The 27,419-nt window shown below is 39.0% G+C and overlaps 1 protein-coding gene across 1 annotated transcript; it reads right to left on the reverse strand.

Moving 5' to 3' along the window:
• Window positions 1–3,430: 3,430 nt before the first annotated feature.
• LOC149024294 (glucan endo-1,3-beta-glucosidase 9-like) lies at window positions 3,431–26,655 on the reverse strand. Its single transcript, XM_089144599.1, has 3 exons — window positions 26,218–26,655; window positions 3,961–5,391; window positions 3,431–3,510 (listed from the first exon to the last, which is right to left on the reverse strand). The coding sequence occupies exons 1-2, from the start codon at window positions 26,553–26,555 to the stop codon at window positions 4,278–4,280; spliced, it is 1,452 nt and encodes a 483-aa protein (XP_089000725.1). The 5' UTR covers window positions 26,556–26,655; the 3' UTR covers window positions 3,431–3,510; window positions 3,961–4,277.
• Between the last annotated feature and the right edge of the window lie 764 nt (window positions 26,656–27,419).

Raw genomic sequence — 27,419 nt, forward strand, 5'->3', positions numbered from 1 at the left:
CCATAGTACATTATGCAGCTCTTCGACCCATAAGGCTTTATCGGCCTCAAGTCTTCTCTTTATCCCCTCAAGTAGCGTTCGGTTAGTAACCTCTACCTGTCAATTGCTTTGGGGGTATGCCACTGATGACATACGGTGCTCAATCATGTAAGTTCCACAGAATTGCTTGAATTAGGGACAGTCAAATTGGGTACCATGATCAGTAACGATTATCTTCGGCATCCCGAAGCAAAAAATTTATTCGGACGGTAGTTTCTTTGGGAAAACTCCCAATCGATAGGTCCAACTGGACAGATCCCTCCGTTATTGCAGACGATCCTGCAAAGCCATATAAATGTGTGGATGACGGCTCCATCAAGTCTTCATCCACCTTAAGCTTTTGATACACTTCATAAGATATTAGGTCAGCTGCAGACCCTGTATCAACCAAAACTCTATGTACTTCCCGGCGCGCGATCTCTACCTTGATGACTATGGCATCATCATGAGGTAGACAAACGCCTCTTTCGTCTTCTTCGCCAAAGGTGATAGAATCTTCACCATTTGGCCTCTTACGCTTTTGCATCTCTCCGGTCCCAACAAATTTAGATTTTGCTTTCAACCTCCAGAGTGATTTGGGTTCGGGGCCTCCAAATATTGTAAGAATTGGTGATCAAATAGCATCAATCACTTCCTTACCATTTTTAGATTTCGGAGCCTCCTTCGGTTGTTCTGAGCTAACCGAACGATCCCTTTTGGGGCCAGCTTCACATGGCTCCTCTCTTTTCTTATTAACAAAACTGGACAAATGTCCCTGAGATATCAATCTCTCAATATCTGCCTTCAAATGACGACAATCATTTGTATAATGACCATAATCATTGTGGAAAAGGCAATATTTTTCTCGATCCTGTTGCTCTCCAGGCCTTAAAGGAATCTTTGGGGGCCACTTCAAAATATTTCGCTTCTTAATGATATTCAAAATATCAGCCCGAGGAGTATTTAATGGAGTATACTCACTTTTACCGGGAGATCTCTGCCGCCATGCCTAAGGCTTTCCAACTCGATCACGAACATTCTGCTTGTTCTCAGGAGCCTTTTGTTCTTTGGTGGAGGCTTTATTGTCCCCCTGGCGCGCATCTAAGATCTCCGTGACTTCAACCTGCTTTTGGCATCTCTGTACCAACTCAGCATAAGTTGTAGGCATATCCTGAAGTAATAACTCTAGGAGTCTTCGGTTAGTGAGTCCAGTGAACAAAGCAGTTTTAGCTACTTGCTCATCCAAATTCTCTATTTCTATTGTAACTCTATTGAATCTTTTCAGATATTCTCTGATCGATTCACTCTTTCCTTGTTTGATGGTAAACAAGGTTTCCTCTGTCTTCTTGACCTGGATTCCACTCTGGAATCGCCTTATGAATTTGCGCGCCAACTCATCAAAATTTACGATCCTTCCTGATGGGAGGTTCGAAAACCACTTCTACGATGCTCCGGTTAAAGATGAACCAAAAACCCTGCAGAGAATTTCATCAGAATTACCTGCAACTGCCATAGTCTGCTGATAAAAACCGATGTGGGGCGTAGGATCTCCGGAGCCATTGAATGTAGAAAAAGTTGGCAAGCGGAAATTGTGAGGGAACTGGTATCCCGCAATTGGCTCGGCAAAAGGGGTCTTTCGAATAACTGAATAGATATCATCAATTATCCTTCCTCTAACCAATTGTCCCAGCTTCTGATTAATATTGGCCAATTCCTGACCGATATGAGTTGAATGATCTTCTGCAACACGACCACGACCTCTAACAAAACGATCATCACGAGCTACTCGATCATCACGAATGGCTCGCTCATCACGAACATTCTGCTCATCGTGAACTGCTCGATCATCATGAACGGCTTGTCTAACGGTTGGTGAGTGAGTTTTCACTCCTATATCCAACCTCGTATTCGAATCGGTTGTACTTTCTTGTGGTCTGTCAAACCGATCATCCCGCCTAGGTAGATCGTCGACTCTCCTAGGCACTCGGTCACCTTCACGAAAGTTCTGACCGATATTCCGATCTTCAGTCAATCTCTGATCCCGTGGTAATACACGCCTCCCTGTATCGCGATGATCAGGTTTTTGTGGTAATACCACTCGTCTGGTTAGCACGCGGAGTGCTTGTCTTACTTCCAAAAGTTGGATCTTCACTTGATTCAATTGATCTTGGAGTGTCTCTGGAGGATCGTGTCCCCCTTGACCGCCATCTACTTCGAGAGGTGGTAAACTTCCCTGAGGAATATCTGGATTATTTTCTCCAGGAATTTGGACACCAGTATCGCGTTGTGCAGCAGCTGCTGCTGCTGATCTAGTCACCATAGCTTTCTGAATCGTTTCCCACAGACGGCGCCAATTGATGAGTCCAAAATCTGCTCAACCCTTAGATCTCCTAGGAATGACCTGCAAAACGAAAGCGTCAGATGTGGCCCGACCGCTGGAGTCAGGAGTCCACCTCCGAAGGCTAAGTTAGTCGATGAACTTAATCACAAACGGCTCTGCTAGACACACAGAGCTAAGGAATGAATAACTGGAATATGATCTAGATCGTAAGCATATGAATGTTTACGTCCAAAGGTGTGTGTATGGATCTGGTGTCCTCCTTACCTTGTAGGTAAGTGGTGTTTATATAGAGTGTACATTCGAATCTTCTTCGTTGGATGCATTTGAGATTTCTTCGGATAGTCATTGGATTCTAACTGTTAGATCCGTTGAGCGATAGACTTCTACTAGTTTGAACTAGTAGAGGACTCCTAGGATCATCCTGTGGTTATTTGATGATTATCCCTTTAATAGTGATAAGTGACAGCCGCCAAGTTGTGTCTGCCATCATTAGGGTAATTAACCTAATCCATAAGTCGGATTAGGGCGTGCCTGTGGCTGATTTAGTTTTCTTCCTCAGCAAGCTACCTCCTGGACCCGGCTCGCTCGGAAGCGAGTCGATTCCCTTTGTCTCGACCGGGGTCGAGGGTCAAACCAAGTATGAACCAGGTTCGATTATATTTTCTCCATATCAACTAGTTACTATAGAAATGTCTTGTATATGTGTTTAACGTATGGTCTAACCTATGAATAAATTCATAAATCACCAAGAATCATGGTCGTGATTCATCTGAAAAATCCCAATATATCATTAAAAAAACCGAAAAAATGGCCAAATTTTACCATTGTACTTAAATTTCTGCATTCTAATAAAGATGAAAAAGTGTAGATTTAAATTAACCCTCATGCGCTATGACTCTAAATGCATACCGAAAACGATTACTCAAAAAAAAAATGCATACCGAAAACACAAAAAAGAAAGAAAAAATTTATGAGAAAATGAGAATGACCAAACAAGCCCTTGGACGAGTCAATAGAGGAAACATAAAAATTGAAAGAATAAGGAGGGACAATTGACAACATATTCTTTTTGGGAGTATGAGAGAACATTTTATATACTAGAAATGGGATATTACACATACCATCAAGAAGTCAAACCCATGACCTCTTTACTAAGGCTCTTTTTGGTATCAATTATCATTGTCAATTATGAGAAATTTTCATTATTTTAAATTGTTTGGCATCTATTTTGAATTTTATTTTTATTTAAAATAATAGAAAAACCTCCAAAATCCATAATGAACTTTTTGTCCATTATGGATTATGATGAGAATTTCATTATCTTCATTTGTGTAAGTTTACTTAAAGTTCTATAAGTAAGATGAGGGTAAAATAGTCAATACACATTCTTTTATAACAACCATACTTTTTCCTTCTTTTCTCACTTGTTTACTATCATTTTTAACAATTTTTTATCTTGACACCAAACTTATTTTCCATTTCATAATTTATTTTCGATAAAATTCACCAAACCATTTTTCATTCTTGACCAAAAATGAATTCTTGTACTTATTTATTTTAAATAGGCATAATAGAGAATGAGAATTGATACCAAAAAGAGCCTAAGAAGTGTTGGTCATTATCAATTGAGTAAACCCTATGATGGTAGATGACATTTGACATTTTTGAGGGGACACTTGTAAAAGCCAATCATCAACCACTAAGAAGAAACATAAACACACAACCTAACTCGCGGTTTTCTTTGATAACTGAATTACATGCTTGTTCCACCCTACTTAAACCTAACATTGGATATTTAGAGAAGCTCATTAACCTTTTACAGAGAGGCAAGTCCTACAAGTCAACCTGTAGAATAGAAGCAACATCAAAAGCTGTGTTGCTACCACAAAGGATCGTAGGATTACGGTGCCAGTCTGGTCTACTGTGCAAGTCCTAGCAAATACACTGAAACCAACAGAGTTGGGAGAGATGTCCACCAAAGAACACTCCGAGTTAGGGAAGTTGACATTGAAGTGCGCAGCTCAACGGCAAACCTGCAATTTCCCATTGAAGGATCAACAGTTGTGATCAAACCCAGCCCACCAAAATCACAGCTGCCTGACTTTTGGTCGTGCTGCTGATAGTAGCTATTAAATATGTAAGATACATTCCCAGGCCAACTGATATTGAAGCAAGAGCCTCCTGGAGACAATACTGTGCAGTCAGCAATAGAACATGCATCTTGTGCAATGGCGGTGACATTTGACATTTCTTTGTTGTTGTTCACAACACACCATTTGGTTGGAAGGTATTCAACACCATGTGCATTGATGAGTTTTCGGGAGCCTTGGCCTAAATCCATCTGGTATTTTGCCTGACCATCGAAAGTGAAGACGCCCCAGTGCCTCTCAAAATTCCCGTTGGTTGTACTTCTTTGATCCTCATCTAGAAGGCTGAAGATGTATGTCTCCATTGGAGGATTCTTGGGTCTGAGTGGGGTCCCCACTTTACTTTGAAGATGATCCACAAGGCCTTTCATGAAGGTCTGAGCAATGGCAGAGGAGGCATTCACTGCTCCATCTGTGGGCCATCCAATCCCCCCAACAACAATATCCATGTTGGGAAATCCAATCTGAGATAATGCTGCAACAAGAGTATCAAAACTGACATCAAAGCTGTTCTTGTACACTTTATGGCCATCATTAAGCGGATGTGCAGTTGCTTTAAATAGCACAAAATCAAGGGATATGTTTCTGTTTTGGTGGAGGGCCAAGAAAGGCTGGATGTTCACGAAGAAAGGGGAATGATGCTTGCTCAGAAATGTCAAGAGCTGAATCATGGTTTTGTTGAGGTCAGGCCTGAAATGCCCCCCTGATGGCAGACCGGATACTGACTGGTAAGCATCTGAACTGCATGGAACAACAACTTTCACCTTGTCTGATAGCTTTGCCTCAATCAGAGCTATTTGGATGTTAGTCACTGCTCCGACAACAAAGGGCTTGAATTCTTCCCCATAGCTTTTGAGGAATGGTTCATCTCCAACTGCAATGTACCTGGAGAAAATATCTTTCAACACTTCAAAAACACAACAAAGCTTTATGATGTACAAAGAAAATGTAGGCATCCACTTTACTGCATTAGGTATATAAACAAAATGAGGAGTAAACGCATCTGGATATCTTTACAAAATAAACACTAAATAACATGTTGTTGGCATTTATTAATAATAATATGCCCAAGGGCAAAATATAGGGTTATATATTTTGGTAACCACCGCATAACTGAGTAAGTGATTGCATTACGGATACGTGAGATTTTTGAAAGGCGGCTCTCTCTCTCTCCCTCCACACGGCATTTGGGTTGTGGAATCCATTCACTTTCCTCGTGATTGTGGAAATTTACCGGTGACGATTTCGTGAAGGAATGAGGACGTAGAATCCAATTTACTTCCGCTGCGATAATTATATATTGGGAAAAGCGAATCCACGTAAGGATCTTTCTCCCATCCATTTCTAGAATAGAAATATAGAGTTTTACCAACATTGGTATTAGAGCCCAAGTTCCCACGATTCTTTGTTCATCTCAATTGTTTGTTTTTTCTTGAATGGATCCAATTGGAAATTGAGGGTTTGATAAAAGCCCACAATGGAGAATCCAAGGTTTAATGGAAGCCCATGGGAGATCGAGGGTTTGATAGAAACACTATTTTTTATGTTCGAATTCAAGTGGGAGGATCCTTGTTAATTGCCCTTCTGTAAAGAAGTGCATGAATTGATGATTCATGAGATTTTTTTTTTTTTTTTTTTTTTTTTTTTTTTAATAATGATTGCTAGATTTTTTTAATGCGTTTTTTGGGAATTTTTTGGGTGAAAAACATATTTTTTACGTTTTTTCGGATATGTAATTCGTATAGTGAGTCGGGTCAGACGGACGTCCGTCTGGTCGCAGAGGACCAGACGGAATGTCTGTCTGGCCAGAAGGTAGTCCGTCTGGGAGATTGTTTATGAAACGATGGTCTATCCAGTTCAGAATGTATTTCTAACTTACTGGACACCAGAAGCTCGACACTCTGAGTGATGTTTGGGCATTGAGAGCCTAAGGGGGCTAAGTGAGAGCTATTGAGATAGAAGCATTCTGTGTGAACCACCTTATAGCATAAGCATGATTGGGTGTTTTATTTTAGTAAAACAGTTTTGATTATGGGTCATTTAATTATGCTTCTAGCATAGAATGAAACTAGTATATATATCAATGTGGATTTGCATGAGAATTTGATTGAATGTTTGTTAGCATTTCTTTTGGTTTAAATGCTTATCCCATTTGTTGACTATGCTAGTGTGAATTGTTGTTGCTTGTGTTTTATGTTATATATATATATATATATATATATATATATATATATATATATATATATATATATATATAGCAACCATGAGCATCGTTGCTGACCTCACCAAGGGAGATAAATTGAATGAGAGAAACTATGATCTTTGGCACCGAAAGGTACAATATCTAATATATATATTGTCTCTAGTTTAAAATGGTTGCTACCAAGAGCATCGTTGCTGACCTCACCAAGGGAGATAAATTGAATGAGAGAAACTATGATCTTTGGCACCGAAAGGTACAATATCTACTGTAAGAGTAGGAAATGCTAGAAACCACAAACCAGATCATGTCCACACCTGAAGAAGGTACCACTGCATAGCATCGCGAGACCTTAAACTTTACAATGCTTGGAAGAGGAAAGACAGGGTAGCTAGGATTAATATCCTAAGTTCTATGAGGGATGACCTGATACTTCAATTTGAGAAGCATAGGACTACAAAGTCTTTGTGGGAGGCTGTGAAGTTCCAGTATGGAGGGACTTCCACCACTAGAGGCTGCCAGCTCGGACTCATTTTTTATGGTTATAAGATGTGCCAGGGTCACACTATGAGGCAGCACATTACCATCATGTCCAGCATGATAAGTAAGTTGAGCGCATGTGGGCACCAAAAGACTGATGAGGAACAAGTCTCTACAGTAATCAAGTCACTGCCAAAGACTTTGGAGCATATGAAAATCTTTTTTATTTATGTCGATGATGTCAAGACTTTTGATTAAGTTGCCAAGCACCTTGAGCTGGATGAGGATCGAATGTTGATTGATGCCCCTCCCAATGAAGTACTTGCTGCTGAAGCAAGCACCAGTAAGGGTGCAGGCTCTAAGCGCTTGCTCTAAGCGCAAGAGGGAAAAAGTTCAACCTCAGCGTTCCAGGCAAAGTAACAAGGGTGGGAACAGAAACAAAAGTGGCTTCAAGCGTTCAAGGGGGACTAATGCTGGCAAAAAGAAATCATCTTTGATTTGCTTTAATTGCCGAAAGCCTGGTCACTTTGCTCGTGATTGCGTTGAGCAGGAGGTATGTATTGTGTGTTATACCTCATCTTGTTATGTAACAAATTCTACTATGCTTACTGAATTAAGTCATTTATGGATTGTTGATTAAGGTGCGACAAAATACATAACGAGGGAACGCTCGAGCATCGTGGAATACCGTCGTGTTCCAAAGGGAAGCAGAAGAATAACAATGGGGAACAGCTAAAGTGTGGAGGTTCATGGCATTAACACGTGCAAAGTAGTTTTGCGAGGTGGTCGAACGCTGTTATTCCATGACATGTTGCATGCTCCAGAGATTAGAAAGAATCTTGTTTATGTTATTTTTCTTATCAAGCATGGTTTTAAGGTTGTTTTTTAGAACAATTCTTTGGTTTTGTATCCAGGTGATACAGTTTATGGTTACGGTTTTCTTCAGAATGGTTTTATCGTATTAGATACAATAGATTATTTATCTAATTCTAGTAGTGCTTTTGTTTGCCAAGATACTTTGTGTATTGATTCTAATATGTGGCATGCTAGACTAGGACATATTGGCTTAGATAGGATGAACAGGTTGGCAAGAGAAGGTCTCTTGAGCCAATGTTCACTATCTGATTTGCCAACTTATGAGTTATGTCGAGCAGGGAAAGCAACTAGGAAACCATTCAAAAAGGCTTTGAGAGCCTCTCTTCCTCTAGAATTTATTCATTCAGATGTGTGTGGACCCATGAATGTGCATACTAGAAAAGGACAGGCTTATTTCATCACATTTATAGATGACTATACACGGTATGGTCACATTTATCTAATTTCTCATAAGTCAAAAGCTCTAGAATGTTTTAAGAAATTCATGAGCTTAATTGAGAACCAGTTAGATAAAATGATTAAAACTCTTAGAACGGATAGAGATCGAGAGTATCTCTCCGATATGTTCAAAGGGTTGTGTGATGAAACGAGGATATCTAGGCAACTTACTATTCCAGGGACTCCACAGCAAAATGGGGTTGCTGAGAGGAGGAATAGAACATTGCTAGACATGGTGAGATCCATAATGGCGCAGGAAAATCTACCCATCTCTTATTGGGGAGATGTTTTGCTGATTGTAGCTTATATCCTCAACAGGGTTCCAACCAAATTGGTTCCTTCCACACCATATGAGTTGTGGACTGGAAGGAAGCCAGATTTGAGTTACTTGCACGCATGGGAATGTGCAGCATATGTTCACTCTACCTCTCACCAATATGGGAAGCTTTAACCAAGAGAAAGAAAGTGTATCTTTGTAAGATATTCTGAACTCTCGAAGGGCCATGTCTTTATTAGGCTAGATGAGAGTGAGAGGATAACGAAACTTGAGTCTATGATTTTCCATCTCCTGCAGGAGTTAACAAAGAATCATTGGAATTCTTTGAGATACAAGATAGTGATCTTGTCACTCCAGGGATTCAGATTCTGGATAATGAACCTGGGGTTCATCTAGAAGATCCTAGTGGGAGTGGGAGTGGGAGTGCAGATGTGATAGCTCCATCAGAGGGTGAGCAATCTAACATGCACTTGCGCAGTAGTGAGCGCCGGTTAGTTCCTCGTTGACGTTTCGATATAGAGGATGAAGCCTATATAGTAGCTCCTGAAGAGACTGACTGTGAGATGACTCCAGTCGATGAGCATGAACCAAAGAGCGTGCAGGAAGCTCTCGCAGGAACAAGCTCAAAGGAATGGTTAAAAGCGATAAAGGAAGAGTTGGAGTTAATGAAAGTCAATCATGTTTGGGACTTGGTTGACTTACCGCCGGGCCGAAAGGCAATTGGGAACAAGTGGGTTCTCAAGATCAAGAGAAAGGCAGATGGATCTATTGAGAGATTCAAGACTCGTTTAGTGACTAAGGGCTACACCCAACGAGAGGGCGTTGATTATGAAAAAACTTTTCCCCCTATGGTTTGTTTTGCCTTCATCTACCTTATATTAGGCATTGTTGCTCAGTTGGACTTGGAGCTTCATCAGATGGATGTAAAGACTACTTTTCTCAATGGAGAATTTGAGGAAGAGATCTATATGGATCAACCTCAAGGCTTTGAATCTAATGAACTAGAGCGCAAAGTGTGCAAGCTCAAGAAATCCATACATGGCTTAAAGCAAGCATTTAAACAGTGGAATGTGCGCTTCCACCAAGCTATGATGGAAAATGGTTTTTCCATGCTTGAGGAAGACCACTGTGTTTATACCAAGTGATCTGATGGAAATTATGTCATTCTAACATTGTATGTAGATGACATACTCATGGCTAGCAATAGCAAGGAGATATTGGAAACATTAAGAAATAGTTGTCCTCTGTATTTGATATAAAGGACATGGGTGAAGCAAACTATGTGATTGGTGTCAAGATTGTTAGGAAATAGGCTAAAGAGATTGCTGGGTTTATCTCAAGAGACCTATATTGACAGTGTCTTGACGAGATACCAGATGCACAACTACAAACCAATAGATACTCCAGTGGAGAAGGGTTTGCATTTGAGCCTTGACATGAGTCATAAGACTCCATAGGAGAAAACCAAGATGGAAAAAGTTCCATATTCCAGTGTTGTGGTTAGCCTTATGTACGCTATGATGTGTACTAGGCCGGATATTTGTTATGCAGTGGGTTTGGTTAGTCGGTACCAATCAAACCTAGGCATAGAGCATTGAAAAGCAGTCAAGAGGGTATTGAGATATCTCAGAGGAACGAGTAACTACATGTTGTGTTACCAATGATCGAATTTGTGATTGGTTGGCTATAGCAATGCCAACTGGGCTGGAGACATTGATGAGCGCAAATCAACCTTTGAATATGCTTTCTTGCTGAATGGCGGGGCTATTTCGTGGTGTAGTAAAAAGCAGACTTGTATATCACTGTCCGACCATGGAAGCGAGTATGTGGCATGCTCAACTACAGTATATGAGGCTGTTTAGTTGAGGAGATTCCTACAACATATTGGATTTGTGTTAACATCCAAAGAGCCTGCCTTTGTCTTCTGTGATAGTACGACAGCTTTTAGTTATATCAAGGACCCCAAGTATTATGGGAAGACAAAACATATACAAGTGAGATATCATTTTGTTAGAGACATTATAGCAAGGAAGAAAGTTGTACTTAAGCACATATCTATTAGTCAGATGGTAGCTGACCCTCTTACCAAAGCTATAGCCAATGATGTTTTTATTTCTCATGTAAAGTCCTTGGGCTTGCGTAGATTGTGACTTATTTTTGTACTGAAACTTTATTAGTATTGAGTAATATGAATTCATTCCAGCATTTTTTTCCCCACTTTTTATGTGATTGTGTTCTTCTAACATAAAACGTGATATGTCAACAGGCATAAGAATGGTTCGCTCACACGAGCATTTGCCTCTGGCGCTTTGGAGGCGAGCAGAGATGAGACGGATTGTGAATGACCTTGTGTAGGTCAATTCATAATCATGTTGTCGTCTGGATTTGGAATCAAGATGAGTTTCTCTATTGTGAAGAGAATCAAAATGAATGTTCCCACTATTCATGTCGCCTATAGAAGCTAGGTGTGAGTACTTATATGGCGCTAGGATAGCGACAATAAAGAAACTCGGGTAAGGCGCAAGAGGTTGCGACTAGACTAAGACATGTATGGTGTTGGGAGAGACATACATTCTGTTGTGCATAAAATGCTCCACCATAGCACGTATATCATACTATTTGTGCTTAGCGATCACTGGACATGAGAGGATGAATCCTTGCTCCTTTCATTGTGTGAGTGTCCTTAGTGACTTTTGACGACATCATGAAACGAGGGGTTGATGTGGTTACTTTGGGGTGTTACCTATGATCATGATTGATTCGACCTAAAGGGGCATTACCGGGAAAGGAGTCCATCCCAAGTGTAGTGATGGTCTGGGGCGAAAGGAAATGTTTGATTCAACTGCACCCTAAAAGTGTTTGCTAGCGCCAGCTATATTTGTCACAGTAGTGAACATTTTAAGGACAAGAAAGTGATCTCTCAAAGGAATCGAGATACCTTTTTTCTAGTGAGTTTGAATAAACCTAAGACACTATGGTATACTAATGCTTATTTGATGTGTTTCTTTGAGTGATGTGCCATTCTGGCCTTCTAGGAAGGTTTCTAGTTTGGGGCTCATGTGCACGTATATCACTGGTCGAACACCTCATTTGCCAGTATGACTTGTGGATGTTGGTGTCTGAGACACAAGTGGTCTATGTATCGGGATACATAGTAGGGAGATCAAAATGTGTATATCTGGGATATACATGTGTTTGGGACACATTGTGACAGAGAAATTAACACTTGCCCTTGTGCAACTGGGAGATGTTGGCATTTATTAATAATAATATGCCCAAGGGAAAAATTGGAAACTCACTTTTAGGCGGTCACAAAATATAGGGTTATATATTTTGGTAAGGGCAAAATTGGAAACTCACTTTTAGGCGGTTACAAAATATAGGGTTATATATTTTGGTAACCACCGTATAATTGAGTAAGTGATTGCATTACGGATAAGTGAGATTTCTGAAAGGCGGCTCTCTCTCTCTCTCTCTCTCTCTCCAAGAAACACAGGAAGGAGAAGGCTTTTGAGGATCTTCTTCTCCTTAGTTTTGGTCTCAACTTTCTTCCATCCACACGGCATTTAGGTTGTGGAAATTCCCTTTCCTCGTGATTGTGGAAATTTACTGGTGACGATTTCGTGGAGGAACGAGGACGTAGAATCCAATTTACTTCTGATGCGATAATTCTATATTGGGAAAAGCGAATCCATGAAAGGATCTTTCTCCCATCTATTTCTAGAATAGAGATATAGAGTTTTACCAACACATTCCAAGCCTCCTTTTCCAATGTCTGGCTTAGTATGACACCAAAACACAAGAACTCATGGTAGCCACAACAATAAAACAACATACTCAAAGCATTGCATCTCCGGAAGTTTTTCTGATGGAAGATTACTCTCAGAGTCTCTTTTATAATGGCTACATAAGAGCAGGAAGATTTTTTGAAGCAAAAAAAAAAAAAAAATAGAGATTATGGTATGGGCTGGAATTTGAGTTTCCTTACTGCAAAAAAATTGAAATTAACTGCACCCACAGGTTAAGAATTTAAAGTGCAAAGGATAGACAACCAAAAAATAAAGTTTACAAGAAGATTCTAAGGAAACCAGTTCTTCCCCTGTTCTCCTTCTAATGACTCCCATCTCCATGGCAGAATATTTGGACCTCATACTTTACCCATGGAAGATTTCAATTGAATGCAGTTTCAGATCACCTACAAAACCATATACACTGACTCGAGAGTCATGAAGAAGCCCCAGTTCCCACTATCAGCTAGGGCAAATGTGAATGCACAATAACATAAATGCCATGCATAACTCAATCTTCATAGAAGCCACTATCCATTAACCAATAGAGAAGCAAGGAAGAAACTGTTAAACAAATAGACAGTAAAGAAAAATAGTGGGAGAAGGTGGACTCAACATAATAGTCCAGATCTAGACTTGGAGATGCTCATTGGCATTAAGGAATCATAGGAGTTCTAAGCTAGAACAACAGAAGACTATGCTCAAAGATTAAAACTCTTAATTCCTGCACTCACAGTTGTCGAGGCAACTAGGAGATCCAAAACATTTTTTTTTGGGGAGGGGGGGGGGGGGACGGGGGTGAGGAGAGAATATTTTAGTCTGGCAATGACAATTTCATATAAAGATGCTTATATGCAACATAGAAGCCATATAAATGCAATATGATACTATTATATTAGTAATGACCTAATATGTGACAACCAACACATAATAAAAGCAAACAAACATCCATAAATCAAGTAAACTCATTAAATGACACACTACTATTGATATCATGTAAGCCACGCTCTCGTGAAGCCACAAGGTGACATCTACTAATCCAAAGCAATGCCAAATTGTCCGAAGTGATGTCTAGGCATCCAAGTCAATCATCTTATTGCATCAAACAAGTTATAAAACAGACTAAAATGTTGAACCAGGAAGGCCCCTTGGACAGCTGATATCTTGATAACTATGATTGAGCTAGTACTCTAACGCCAGGAATTTGTCGCATACCTTTGCCATTAGCCCATTAACAATGCCTAACCAAGCTAATGAATAAAAAAAAATTGGGTGAGTAACTAATAGATTTTAGTACAAGCAAAGTTCAAGATCTCGCTTTCGAGGCCGGTTTCGGCCAGCCAGAAACCAAGAACGGTGAGATGGGGCAACACCAGGGGATTTTCCTGGAAATTTCAGTACTTAATTTCGGCCCTAATTGGGTTCTTTTTGAGCTGATTTTTTTACACCTTATTTAAAGGCGCTTCTAAACACAACGAATGAGCTGTTTTGTATAAAAATAAAATCAATGAAAAGTACTAATTCATATCCTACTAATTTAGAGACATAATCCGTTATTGACTCTGCTTGTAAAGAAGCCTTCAGCATCAGGTTTGTCCTTTTTTTACTCCGTACTGACAAATACAAAGAGTTGAAATCTAATGTACTTTAAATGAATAATACAGTCAACATCCTGTGACAAAGAAGATGAAGTTATACATATATTAAATTAAGATACACAAGGGTCCATAATCAGGTCCCTAAACTAGACATACATTGATCTGAACAAGAACTAACATGTATTGATGGGTCAACTATCAAAAATAAAAAGATTCAGAGAACCACAAACATATCTTTCTTCAAACGAGCTTTAATCCACCTCAATCCAGCAAATGGGAGGAAGAATCACTAAGGAATAGATGGATTTGCAAGAGAAACGGAAGTTTTTCTATGAAAATGCCACTGGGAAGCTTGAGATGGTCGAAACAGGGGAAATGATGGAGACAGGATCTGTGAAATTTTATGAATCTTGTCCAAACAGGTGAAAAGAAGCCTCTTTTTAGACTGAAATGGTCAAACCAAGTCAATAGAACCAACCAAAATCCAAGAATTTTAAAACTCCTAGCAAGTTTCATCTCTGTGTTGGGAGAAACCGAACCGAAATTTCACAAGGTTTTGCCCAAATTTCTGCAAAACTTGAACCATAAGTACAAGTGAGAATGCACTATCCAAATAATGCCAGTAGTAGTAAATAGTCATTGTCTCAAAAGTATAGCACCTCCAATGGCTACACTTAAAGAGGTAAGACCTGACAGGCATAAAGTGTAACTTCAATATCTATAGATAAGTGCTTTGTAACAAAGGCAGGCTGTTGGTTTTGAATAATATAGAGGGGTTCAAGAATCCACAATATAAAAATAAAAAAAGAGGAATCTGAGCTGGATTCTTGAACGACAAATACGCAACCAAAAAACAGATCGAATCCTTTGAAGGAAATGCTGCCCTACAAAATCGTTGACTTTTTCTTCTTCACCAGATGATTTTCGATCAAGAGGAAAGAGAAGGTGAATCCACGATCCAAGTACCGTGGTGGACCAATGGTCCAACGGAGAGATTGAGTAGAGAGAGTTCACATAGAGGATTTCTTTCTTTATATATATATATATATATATATATATATATATATATATATATATATATATATATATATATATATATATATATATATATATATATATATATATATATATATATCTCGATCTCCTCACGATGTATCCCGGATACATGAACCACTTGTGTCCCGGATGCCAACATCCACAAATCATACTAGTAAATGGGCCGTCCAACCGGTGATATACCTGCACTCGGGAGCCCTAAACTAGAAACCCTCATAAGAAGGCCAGAATAGTAGCATCACCCAAAGAAAAACATAATGAAATATGCATTAGTATACCACAGTGTCCAGGTTTATTCAAACTCACCAAACAAAAGGTATCTCAATCCCTCCGCGATATCACATTTTTGTCCTTAAAAATGTTTTCTACTATAACTAATCTAGCTAGAGCTAGCAAACACTTTTGAAGTGTAGTTGAATCCAACCTTCCTTTTGCCCCAAATCACCACCACACTTGGGATTGACTCCATTCCCGGCAATGCCCCTTGAGATCAAATCAATCATAACCATAAGTAACATCCCAAAGTAGCCACATGGTCCACATCAACCCCTCCTTTCATGATGTTGTCAAAAGTCACTAAGGACACCAATGGACCACAAAGTCCGAGACTCACACAATGAAGGAGTAAGGATCCATCTTCTCATCTCCCAATGTCGCAAAGCACACGTAGTATGACATAGTGCTATGGTGGACCACTCTTTATAATATAAAATGTATGACTCTCCCAACACCATACAGGTTCTAGTCAAGTCGCACAATTTGCGCCTAACCTGAGTTTCTTTATTGTCGCTATGCTAGCACCACATAAAGTACTCGCACTTAGCTTCTAAAGATTACATAAATGGGGGGAACATTCATGTCGATTCTTTTCACCATAAAGAATCTCATCTTGATTCCAAAATGAAAGCGATAACTCAATTATGCATCGACTTACACAAAGTCATTCACAATCCGTTTCACCTCTACTCGCTTCTAAAATCACCAGAGGGGGATGCTCGTGTGAATGAGCCATTCTCATTCCTATTAACATTATCAAGTTTTATTCTAAAAAAACACAATCACGAAGAAAGTGGAAAAATAAAAGGCTAGATATAACTCATATTACTCAAAAATAAGAAAGTTTCAGTACATGTACATATCACAATCTATGCAAGCTCAAGGATTTAACATAAGAAACAAAAACATCCTTGGTTATAGGTTTAGTAAGAGGGTCAACTACCATCTAACTAGTAGATATGTGCCTAAGTAAAATTTCCTTTCTACTTACAATGTCTTTAATAAAATGATATCTCACTTAAGTCACTTTGTATATGTTTGGTCTTCTAATGATACTTGGGTTCTTTGACATAACTAAGAGTTGTCATACTATCACAGAACACTAAACCAAACAAGCCCAATATGTTGTAGGAAACTCCTTAACCAAACAACCTCTTACACTGCAGCCGAGCATGCCACTTACTCTGCTTCTATGGTCAACAGTGCTATGCAAGTCTACTTCTTGCTACTCTATGAAATGGCTCCATTATTTAGCAATAAAGCATATCTAGAGGTTGATTTGTGCTCATCAATATCTCCAACCTAGTCGGCATTGCTATAGCTAACCAACCACAAATCCGATCCTTAGTAACACAACATGTAGTTACTCGTTCCTCTGAGATATCTTAATATCCTCTTCACTGCTTTCTAATGCTTTATGCAGGGGTTTGATTGATACCGACTAACCAAATCCACCGCATAACAAATATCCAACTTGGTACACATCATAGCACACATAAGGCTACCCATAGAACTAGAATATGGAACTTTTTCCATCTTGGCTTTTTCCTCTAGAGTCTTAAGACCCATATCAATGCTTTAAATGCAAACCCTTCTCAACCGAAGTATCTATCGGTTTGCAATTTTGCATTTGGGATTTCTTCAAGATATTGTCAACATAAGTCTCTACCCATCTCTGACAATCTTGACACCAAACACATAGCTTGCTTCACCCATGTCTATCATATCGAATATGGAAGACAACCATTTCTTAATGGATTCCAACAGCTCCTTGCTATTGCCAGCCATAAGTATGTCACCTACATACAAAGTTAAAATGATAAATATACCATCGAATCTCTTAGTGTAAACAAAATAATCTTCCTCAAGCATGGATAAACCATTTTCCATCATAGCATGGCGGAAGTGAATATTTCATTATTTAGATGCTTGCTTTAAGCCATATATGGACCTTTTGAGTCTACACACTTTGTGCTCTAGTTCCTTGGCTTCAAAGCTTTCAGGTTGATCCATATAGATCTCTTCCTCAAGTTCTCCATTGAGAAAAATAGCATTTACATCCATTTGGTGAAGCTCTAAGTTCACCTGAGTAACAATGGCTAATATAAGGCGGATAGAGGAGACCTGACCATAGGGGAAAAAAGTTTCTTCATAATCCATGCCCTCTCTTTGGGTGTAGCCCTTAGCTAGGATCTTCTGGATGAACCCTAAGTTCATTATCCAGAATCTGCGTCCCTAGAGTGGCTAGATCTCTATCCTGCATTTTAAAGAATTTCAATGATTCTTTGTTAGCTTTTACAAAAGATGGAAATCATTTTCCAAGAATGTCATGTCCCTGGAATTAAGTTGCATCCTTCTCTAACTCTCATATAATCCAATAAAGACATGGCCCTTAGAGTGTTCACAGTATCTCACAAATATACACTCTCTCCCTCTGGACCCCAACTTTCCATATTGATGAAAAGTAGAGTGAACATATGTCATGCATCACCATCTGCGCATGTGACTTAAATCCGACTTCCTTTCGGTCAACAACTCATATAGCATGGAAGGAACCAATTTAGTTGGGACTCTATTAAGGACATAAACTGCAATTAGCAAAGCATCTCCCCAATAAAAGATCAGCAAGTTTTCCTGCGCCATCATGAATCTGACCATGTCTAGCAATGTTCTATTCCTCCTCTCAGCAACCCCATTATGTTGTGGACTCCTTAAAATAGTAAGTTGCCTAGATATCCCCTTTTCATCTCACAACTCTTTGAACATATCAGAAGGATTCATTCTAAGAGTTTTAATCCTTATATCTACTTAATTCTCAACCAAACTCATGAACTTCTTAAAACATTCTAGAGTTTCTAATTTGTGAGAAATTAGATAAATATGACTATAATGTGTAAAGTCATTTATAAATGTGAAGAGAAAAGTGTCCCTTCCTAGTACGCACATTTATAGGCCCATAAATATTATAATAGATAAGCTCTAAATGGCCCTTCAGCCTTTTTGAATGGTTTTCTTATTGCTTTTCTAGCTAGACATGATTCATATGGGTAACTCAGATAGAGGACCCTAGCCTAATAAGCGCTCCCTTGCCAACTTGTTCATCCGATCTAGGCCAATATGTCTTAGTCTAGCATGCCATGTAACAGAATCAATGTACAACATTATGGCACACAAAAACACTACTAGAATTATATAAATCATCAAATGTAACCAATAGAATAAAATTGTTCTAAAGAAAACCACTACCATAAATAGTATCACCTAGATATAAAACCACTGGATTATTCTAAAATACAATCCTAAAACCATTTCTAAGTAGCATAATGACGGAAACAAGACCGCCATATCTTTGGAGCATGCAGCATGTCATGGAGCAACAATGTCCGGCCACCCTACAAAACTAATTTGCATGTGCCATCACCAAGGACCTCCACACTAGTGTTGTTCCTCATGTTTAGTCTTCTACTTTCTCTTGGAATACAACGATATTCCACCAAGCCCAAACGTTCCCTTGCTATGTGCTAGGTCGCACTTGAATCAACAAACCACAAAAGAGTTAATTCAACAAGCATCGAAGTGCTTATAACATAACAAGATAAGGGATAACACGAAGTATGTACCTCCTACTCAGTGCAATCACGAGCAAAGTGACTAGGCTTCTGACAAATGTAGCAAATCACAAGTGATTTCCTTTTGTCTCCTCTGATCCCCCTAGAATGTTTAGGACCAACCTTGTTTACATTCCCACCCTTATTCCCTTGCTTGGACTGTTGAGCTTTGTTCTTCTTATGCTTAAAACTTGCACCCTTGCTGATGCTAGCTTCAACAACAAATACCACAGTGTGAGGGGCATAAGCAAACATGTGATCCTCCTCCAGCTCAAGGTGTTTGGTAGCTTGGTCAAACATCTTGACATCATCAACATGAGTCAAAAAGACCTTCATATGCTCCCAAAACTTAGGCAATTACCTGAAGACAGCTGAGACTTGCTCCTCATCGGTTTTTTGGAGCCCATATGCGCTCAACTCGCTTATCACATCAAACATTGTGGTTATATGCTACCTCATAGTCCCTAGCGCATCTTATAACCATCAAAAGCAAGTCCGACTTGGCGCCCCTTTGTGGTATAAGTCCCTCTATATTAGAACTTAATGGCCTCCCATAGGGATTTTGCAGTCTGGTGCTTCTCAAACTGAAGCATCAAGTTATCCCTCATAGAGCTTAGTATTATGATACAAGCTACCCGGTCCTTTCTTTCCAAGCATTGTAGGCCTCAAGGTCCCTGCAATGTTGTGCAGAGGTACCTTCCTCAAGTGGGGACATGATGTTGTTTCTGGTTTCCAGCATGTCCTACTCTTCCAAAAGATATTGTACATTACGGTGCTAAAGGTCATAATTCCTCTCATTAAGCTTATCTCCCTTAGTGAGATCAACAACAATACTCTTTGTAGCAGCCATATGAACTAGGGACAATATAAACAAGAATGAGTCCTAACATAAAACATAAGCAGCAAGAAAATCACACTAGCATGGTTAACCTATTGAATAAGCAATCAAATTCTCATACAATAGGTTTCTTACATTAGTTTCATTTCATGCTAGAAGCATGATTTCACAATTAAAAGAACCAAATAAAATACAGAATAAATCACACTATAGAAGCCCAAAAACAAAGACACAAAATCATGCTTATGTACATGCTATGAGGTGGTTCATGAAGAACACTTCTACCTGAATAGCTCCCACTTGGCCTATTAGGCTTCTATGCCTTCAGGCTTCAGTTGTCCAAACATCACTCAAATTGTCTGATTTCTGATGTCCAGACAGATCACCATCTGCCCTAGACGAATCACTAAACGGCTCACCGTCTGGCTCTGTGATGCTTTCATACTTACAGGGCTGCCGTCTAGTGCTCCGTCTTATACCAAATGACACACTGTTTGGACGAAAAACACAATTCTGTCTTTCAAAAACAGATCTGAAGAGTCTACACAAGACTAGATTCTCAATTTTCATCATTTAACACATAAAACCCACATGAAAGACTCCTGAAAATTGTTCAAAAATAGTTTCTTTCATGAATTAACAAATCTAATGCACATTAGACAACCCTAATAATTTCTTCCACTAATGGTTGAATTAAAAAAAATTTAAAAAAATCATCCATTCATTCGTACAAAACAAACATAGATTATTCATTACTAGTTAACAGTATAAGGTTCCAAATTAGAAAAAAGTGAACATTGGATCCATGGATTAACAACCTAAGAAACCAAAACCAACGATTCGAGGGTAACCCAAAAATCGTGGCTCTGATGCCAATGTTGGTTTCCAATAATATAGGGGGATTTCAAGAATCCACAATATAAAAATAGAAAAGAGAAATCTAACCTGGATTCTCAACCGACGAATACGCAGCAAAAAAATGGATTGAATCCTTTGAAGGAGATGTTGCCCTATACAATCGTTGACTTCTTCTTCACTGGATGATTCTTGATCACAAGGAAAGAGAATGCAAATCCATGACCCAAGTACCGTTGTGGATCAGTGTTCCAATAGAGAGATCGATCAGAGAGAGTCCACACAAAGAGTCAGAGACTCTCTTGCATTCCAAGAGAGCAAACAATTCTCACACACAGAACTGTTAGTTACTCAGAGAGGGAGGTGGTGGTTACCTACTTGTACTCTTGTAACCACCCACTTATGGAATGACCAAATTGCCCTTGGGCATGAACTATAATTCCCAAACACATGCATTAAGAATTATTTAGCTCAAAGCAAGGTAGAGATAGAGTTTCGAATAGAGTTTTCAAGTGATAAATAGGCAGTGTTGGTTGCTGCAATCTAGATGGGAAGCATAAGTAACTGCAGATCAAGTAGGTAGTTGTTATTGCAGAATACCTACCTTCAGATACAAGTCTTGAGCAGATGGAATAAACACTAATCTATAAATAGTCCTTAAGCAGATAGAGAATAAGTTATCAATCTCCCTCTCACATACAACATTAAACATGGAGAAATAATGACTGCCAATTATCAGCATATCAAAGGATGAGCATCACTCAAAAAGTTCCAGTAAGCAAAAGTAAAATAACAACCGAATCCAAATAATTCCCAATGCACTCCTTCATGGTACAAACAATTCCCAAGCAAGTCAGATCCTAAGAAATCATTTCCAATCTCACTAATGGGATAAATAATGATTACACATGTAGTAGTAGAAGCAACGGCGGAAAGTATAATCTATCAAAAATAACAATATGCACTAGCTGCAGCTGATAAGAGCAGAAGCAGGCCAGCAATGGCTGGCAGTGGTATTCTTAAAGAACACAATCTAAAAAAAACTCAGAATTAGGTGATTTTAGTTTTTCGGACATTAATAGGTCAGCAAGACCTGAAACGATAAGTGAAGGACCTCATTGGCTAGGGGATTCAGATCCCAGAAGTTGCTAATGATCAGCTGGATAAAACAGCACTCATATCCAATCTAGGTCTGTGAAAACCAAGACAGATAGAATAGCCACAAGTTTTTTTTTATTTTTTATGGGGGGGGGGGGTGGTCTCCCAATCACTAAAAAGACTTCAAACAATGATCAAACGATCCTTCAAATAGGTTAAGAGATCTTCAAACAAGCAATAACATTAGCATGCTGTTCTAGAGACAAGTGCAGAACTTATAGGTCATCAATGGTTACTCAAAAGACTTTAAAATCAGTAATTTATTGGTGCCGGTTGATGACAAGCCAAAAACTAGTCAGCAAGGTATGCTGCTATAAGAGGACCGAAAGGTGTACTTGGTAGGGGAAGTCAAACACCAAATGAACAGATTGATTAGCACACAGGAACAAAAATTAGAAGGTTACCAAAAACACAATAAAGAAAATTCAGGAAAGCAGAGCATTTGCAGGGATTTTGGGTAGCCCAAAAGAGGAAGATCCACCAAAAAGTGACCCAAGTCGGCTCAAGTCTCCATTTAGATAAGTTCAAGCATTCCTCATGAAACAGCAACATCATATGGTGAAGTGGTAGATAGTCTGGTCTTCAAGAAAACAGGATAAAATCCCAGAAAAAGCAACTTTAGGAGATATTCTTTTTCATTGAGATTTTTGAAACTTGAGAATTTCACAAGCTTTGATGGCTGATAAGAGAGAAGCCTAGTAGAAGAATACTTAGGGAATCTAACTCGTATCCATGGTACAAAATTCGGTCGAAATGTGCGAAATTTTGAATTTCACTCGAAATTTCGCATTTTGGAAAATGTGAAACGAAACTCATGAGGACCGAAAAAAATCCAGTTTTGATCGAAACTGTCGAAATTTTGTCGAAACTTGTTGAAACCTCGAAACCTGTCGAAACTTGGTTCAACCCAGTTGGACCAGCTAGTTCATGAGAAAAAAAATTCCCAAATTTCGTGGGAAACTTGGGAAATTTTGTGGAAAATTGGAAAATTTCGTGGAAACCTGGGAAATTTCGTGGAAACTTGGGACTTTTCCTGTAACTTTTGTAGCTTTCCCGAATTTTCAATTTTTTTGTTTATTTCATGTTTCCCCAAATACCACGACAAATACCCCCTCCATCAGGACTTCCCTATCAAAAGTGCATATTCCCTCAGGCTAGTTATCTTAAGCATGTTGATGACCAGACTCATAAAGTTACAGTTGTCGATTACCTTGACAACCATAAGCATAAAATGTCATGGGATGTCTATGTTCGTTGGTTGGAGGAGAGGATGTTATAGGCATAGTACTACTCATCTCACAGGATGAATCCACTCTTGGCACTCCTCTTAGCACTAAGTTGTATTTTCCTTTTATTGTCAACTATTTTGAAGTTGGAAATTATATATTGAATGTTATGTGCTTAAGTAGTTAAGTTTATAATGTACTTTTCGGACAACTCTACATTGATGTTATGTACATTGAATGAGATATCTACATTATTTTTTTTAGCAAAATACAACCAATATGTTATTTATACTCTAATTAGCTTAAATACAGAAATCCCACCCCAAAATACTCTTTAAAATCTGCTGAAACTTGTACGAAAAAGTCCTCGGTTTCCTCAAAATTTCCCAAGTTTCCACCTAAGTTTCCCATTTTCACCTGGTCGAAACTTGAGTTTCCCTTGAATTTTTTACCATGCTCGTATCAATGTGATAAGCCAAACTTTAGTTATAAAAACACGTTTTTTGGGTTAAAAATTAATAATACGAGATGAATACAAGGAAAACAGAAAAATCTGATCCACGAATGTACATAAAAATATCTTATGGACATATCTACCATTTTACCTGAATTACACAACACTACCCCTTAAGTAGTTGCATAGATATCAATGATGCCCAACTTGTTAACATTTGAACAATAAAGGTTTTAGTACTTAAACCCTATTCCAATTGGCTTCCTAACAAACAAAGGAAATGCAGACAATGTCAGTTTCAATCTTTTTTCCTTGATGAAAATGACAATCAACCTCCATCTGTCATGGTGGATAGATTGTAAGCAATGCATGCAGGTTTCGATCGACATATAACTGCATAGGCACCTTGATACTCAAACAAATATCTTAATCCTTTTAACCATAGAAATTCCCATATATTGTGGGCCGTGGCTCTAAACTCAACTTCTACAATAGACTAGGCCACAACAGTCTGCCTCTCACTTCTCCAAATAACCAAGCTGTCACCTACATGGTTATCCTAGTCCAATCTAGAATAATATGATATCCACCTTCTACTATTTAACAGCAATAGTCTAGGAACAATGGAGAGATTAAAAAAACAATGGCATATTGGTCCATCCATGACTATGTACATCGCATAGTTCTCAGAAAATTTTTAAAAGAATTTAGAGGACAAGTCCATCAGGTTTCCATTCTTTTGAGTATAAGAGTTCCAGGGAGGACTATTTTGCATCAGACCTTCTTTGCAACTTGCAACATACTTTAGTGTTGGGGTTAAGGGGATGCCCTAAGTGATTGGATTCTCAGATTCTCACTTGTGAACAGTGGCCATCCCATATCAACAGGAGAATGAAGGAATTCTCAGTGGAAGGACCTTTTTATATTGTCTTTGCCTTGTTCCTTCCCTGCTACACATGAAAATGGACATATCCAATTCCTCTGTCAGTGGGGTATTTCCCTGTTTTCAATGACTAGACTACGTTACCAAATGCACTTACTATGAACTAACAATCCTCTCAAAAATGGAAGGATAGCAACAGATCAGGAATGGAAAGACTGTAGGGTATAAAATAATTAACAAGAAAAGCCACCATTTAAAAGAAAAAGAAAGCCATGCCAAGTGCACAAGTCTCTTGTGTTTAGCAGGGTCTTGGGAAGGTCAAATATACACAACCTTACTTCCAGGACTGGAACTCATGATCAAGTGTTCAGCAAGTGACCACTAAAAACACGGAATAGAAAGACTTCTGTATGCTAACTAAAAGTTAAAGAAGTTCATGGAGAACAAAGCCTAGTGCAGAATGGAAAATCAAAAGACCTCAAAAAGCTGAAATTGAATTTGAGAAAGTGTGGAAAGACAGGAAATCAATTGGTGACAGAAAATAAGAAGCATATAGGTATGGGTTTGAGAAAGCTAACACTAAGTAATAGTACATTCCGAAATCAACTACTAATTTGTAGGAGATTAACAATGAAGCCAAGAGAAGGAAATCGGCTAAATACTACTAGGATGTCTGAATTTTTGTGCCTAGCAGACAATAAGCCTTGTAAAACAAGCCCAATATAGGTTCAAGTTGAGAACAGCATCTATATAGAGTGGGGTATCACTACCTACATTAGGATACGCCCCAGGTAGGAGCTCATGTATTAGGCATGCCCCAAAAGAATCAATTCTAGCTCATGTACGCCAAAAAACTTGTTTGAAAAATAAAAATAACCACAAGTGCACAGTATTGTGTAGCTAACGTGTTGATCTCACGGAGATATGCCACTTAGATTTTAACCTCTTAATGGTAATGCGAGAGTGTAATGATTCAAATTTGTTAACTAATTAATTAAATTAAACGAACGGTCCTAATCCAATAATCTAATGCGATCGAATTGAGACGAAAAATAAAGCAAACATAAAGCAATAAAAGGAAAAGGGAAACCTTAACCAAAGAGAGGCACGATGATGCCTATAGTCGTGCCTCTCTTTGGTTAAGGTTTCCGTTTTCCTTTTATTGCTTTGTTATTTACTTTCTGCAATTTATTTTCAGCATTTATTTATTGTTATTTTATGCATGCGGGCAGGAATACTAAATATTAAGCTACATTCACCCGAGCAACAAAGCCATGAAAGCATGTCAAATGTGGCTCAAAGTCTTTCTTTTAGTTTAAGAAAAAAAGCCTCCCTCCCTAGGGTATGTAAACGATAAACTATTTATTTTATCCTAAGGATGATATAGGGGTTTTCCTAAAGCTAGAGAGAACAAAATTTCATCCATATTCCGACAGATAATTACCGTATATGGTTGCATTGCCATAAAAGGACAATTGTCCGACTAGGGCAGCCGGTGCCAATACTCAACAGGGATGACAAACAATTTAAGTTAAAAAACTGCACCAGAAAGAAACGGACCACGAAAAACATAGAGATGTCACAAAAGATCCAAGTTCAGAAGAAGGGGAAAAAACCATAAGCAATCCAGGAAAGAGTTCAAATGCAACAAAGAAAACAGTGAAAAACAAACTCAAATGACAGCGCAATGTGATTCTTACTCGATTTGAACTCCACCATTAGAAAAATATCGAGTGACATTATCGTGCACCCAACTCTGAGCGGCCTTCTTTGATGAATTCAAATTTCTCAGCATCGAATTCGGAATGCCAACCATGACATCGATACGAGAACCTGACAAAGCTCCAAGAACAAGTGGGTCTGCATCTAAGAGTTTCACTTTAGTGATGTCATTGGATTTCAGTAGCTCCACCACCTTGGTAGGTGGAAGAGGGTGGGAATCAGAAGTTCCCCAGCTCACTCCAATGGCTCCTACCTGCAACGCCGGACTTAAAACAGCCAACAGAATCCAAATAACACAGAGCTTCTTCGGCAGCATTTGCGAACTAGGAAGCAGTAGCTTACTTTACTGCTTTAAAATTTGCCCTGCCTTAGTGAGTATCGAACTTTAGCTAATCATATGCCAGACTGCTGGAGTAACTGAGGAAACGGACATTGTTGTCTAGGCGAACCGGCGAAGCTTTATTATGAATCCCCCGATTCGAACCCGTATCGCGAACTCTGCGACACCAATCTCGTGGTATCGACTGCTACATCGGGTGAACGCCCCGGAACAACCCATCCGGTCCATTTTGGGTTTAGAACGTTATCTTGATTAGTTGATTCCCACGTCGCCGCTATTTCCTATTATATTACTTAAAAAAAATAAAGAAACATTCCAGAAATATGTTCCTATTTCCTCTTCTATGCTATAGAAGAGTCTTACCTGGACCTTCTACATGTATCATCACAATATACTTGATCCATCTACCATGTCTGTCAACGTTCAAGTTAGATTTCCTTCCAAATTCTAATAGGACTCCCAACTTAGCATCATCTCCATCTAATTCTATTGGTTCAAAATCTAATCCAATGGTCTCTACCTGAATGGCCTATAGTTTCCTTCTTCCTACACTTAGGATTTTTGGACCTACAATATGAATTTTCAGGTTAAGATTTTGGGGGATTTCACACAAAGCTACCTTGATCGCGTATCCTCAAAGTAATAGACAAGTGGAGATGACCAACCAAATTCTCCTAGATGGTATCAAGAAGAGGCTTGAAGAAAGCAAGGAGAAGTCAGCCGATGATGAGTTACGCAGTGTACTCTGGTCCGATAGAACGACGGTCCAGACCCCCAATAGGGGAAACCCCTTCAAATTGACTTATGGATTGGAAGCACTAGTCCCTACAAAAGTCCTTG

This window comes from Hakea prostrata, chromosome 2, assembly GCF_041222555.1.
Source record: "Hakea prostrata isolate BN-2017 chromosome 2, UWA_Hpros_2, whole genome shotgun sequence".
Taxonomy (NCBI): Eukaryota; Viridiplantae; Streptophyta; class Magnoliopsida; order Proteales; family Proteaceae; genus Hakea; species Hakea prostrata.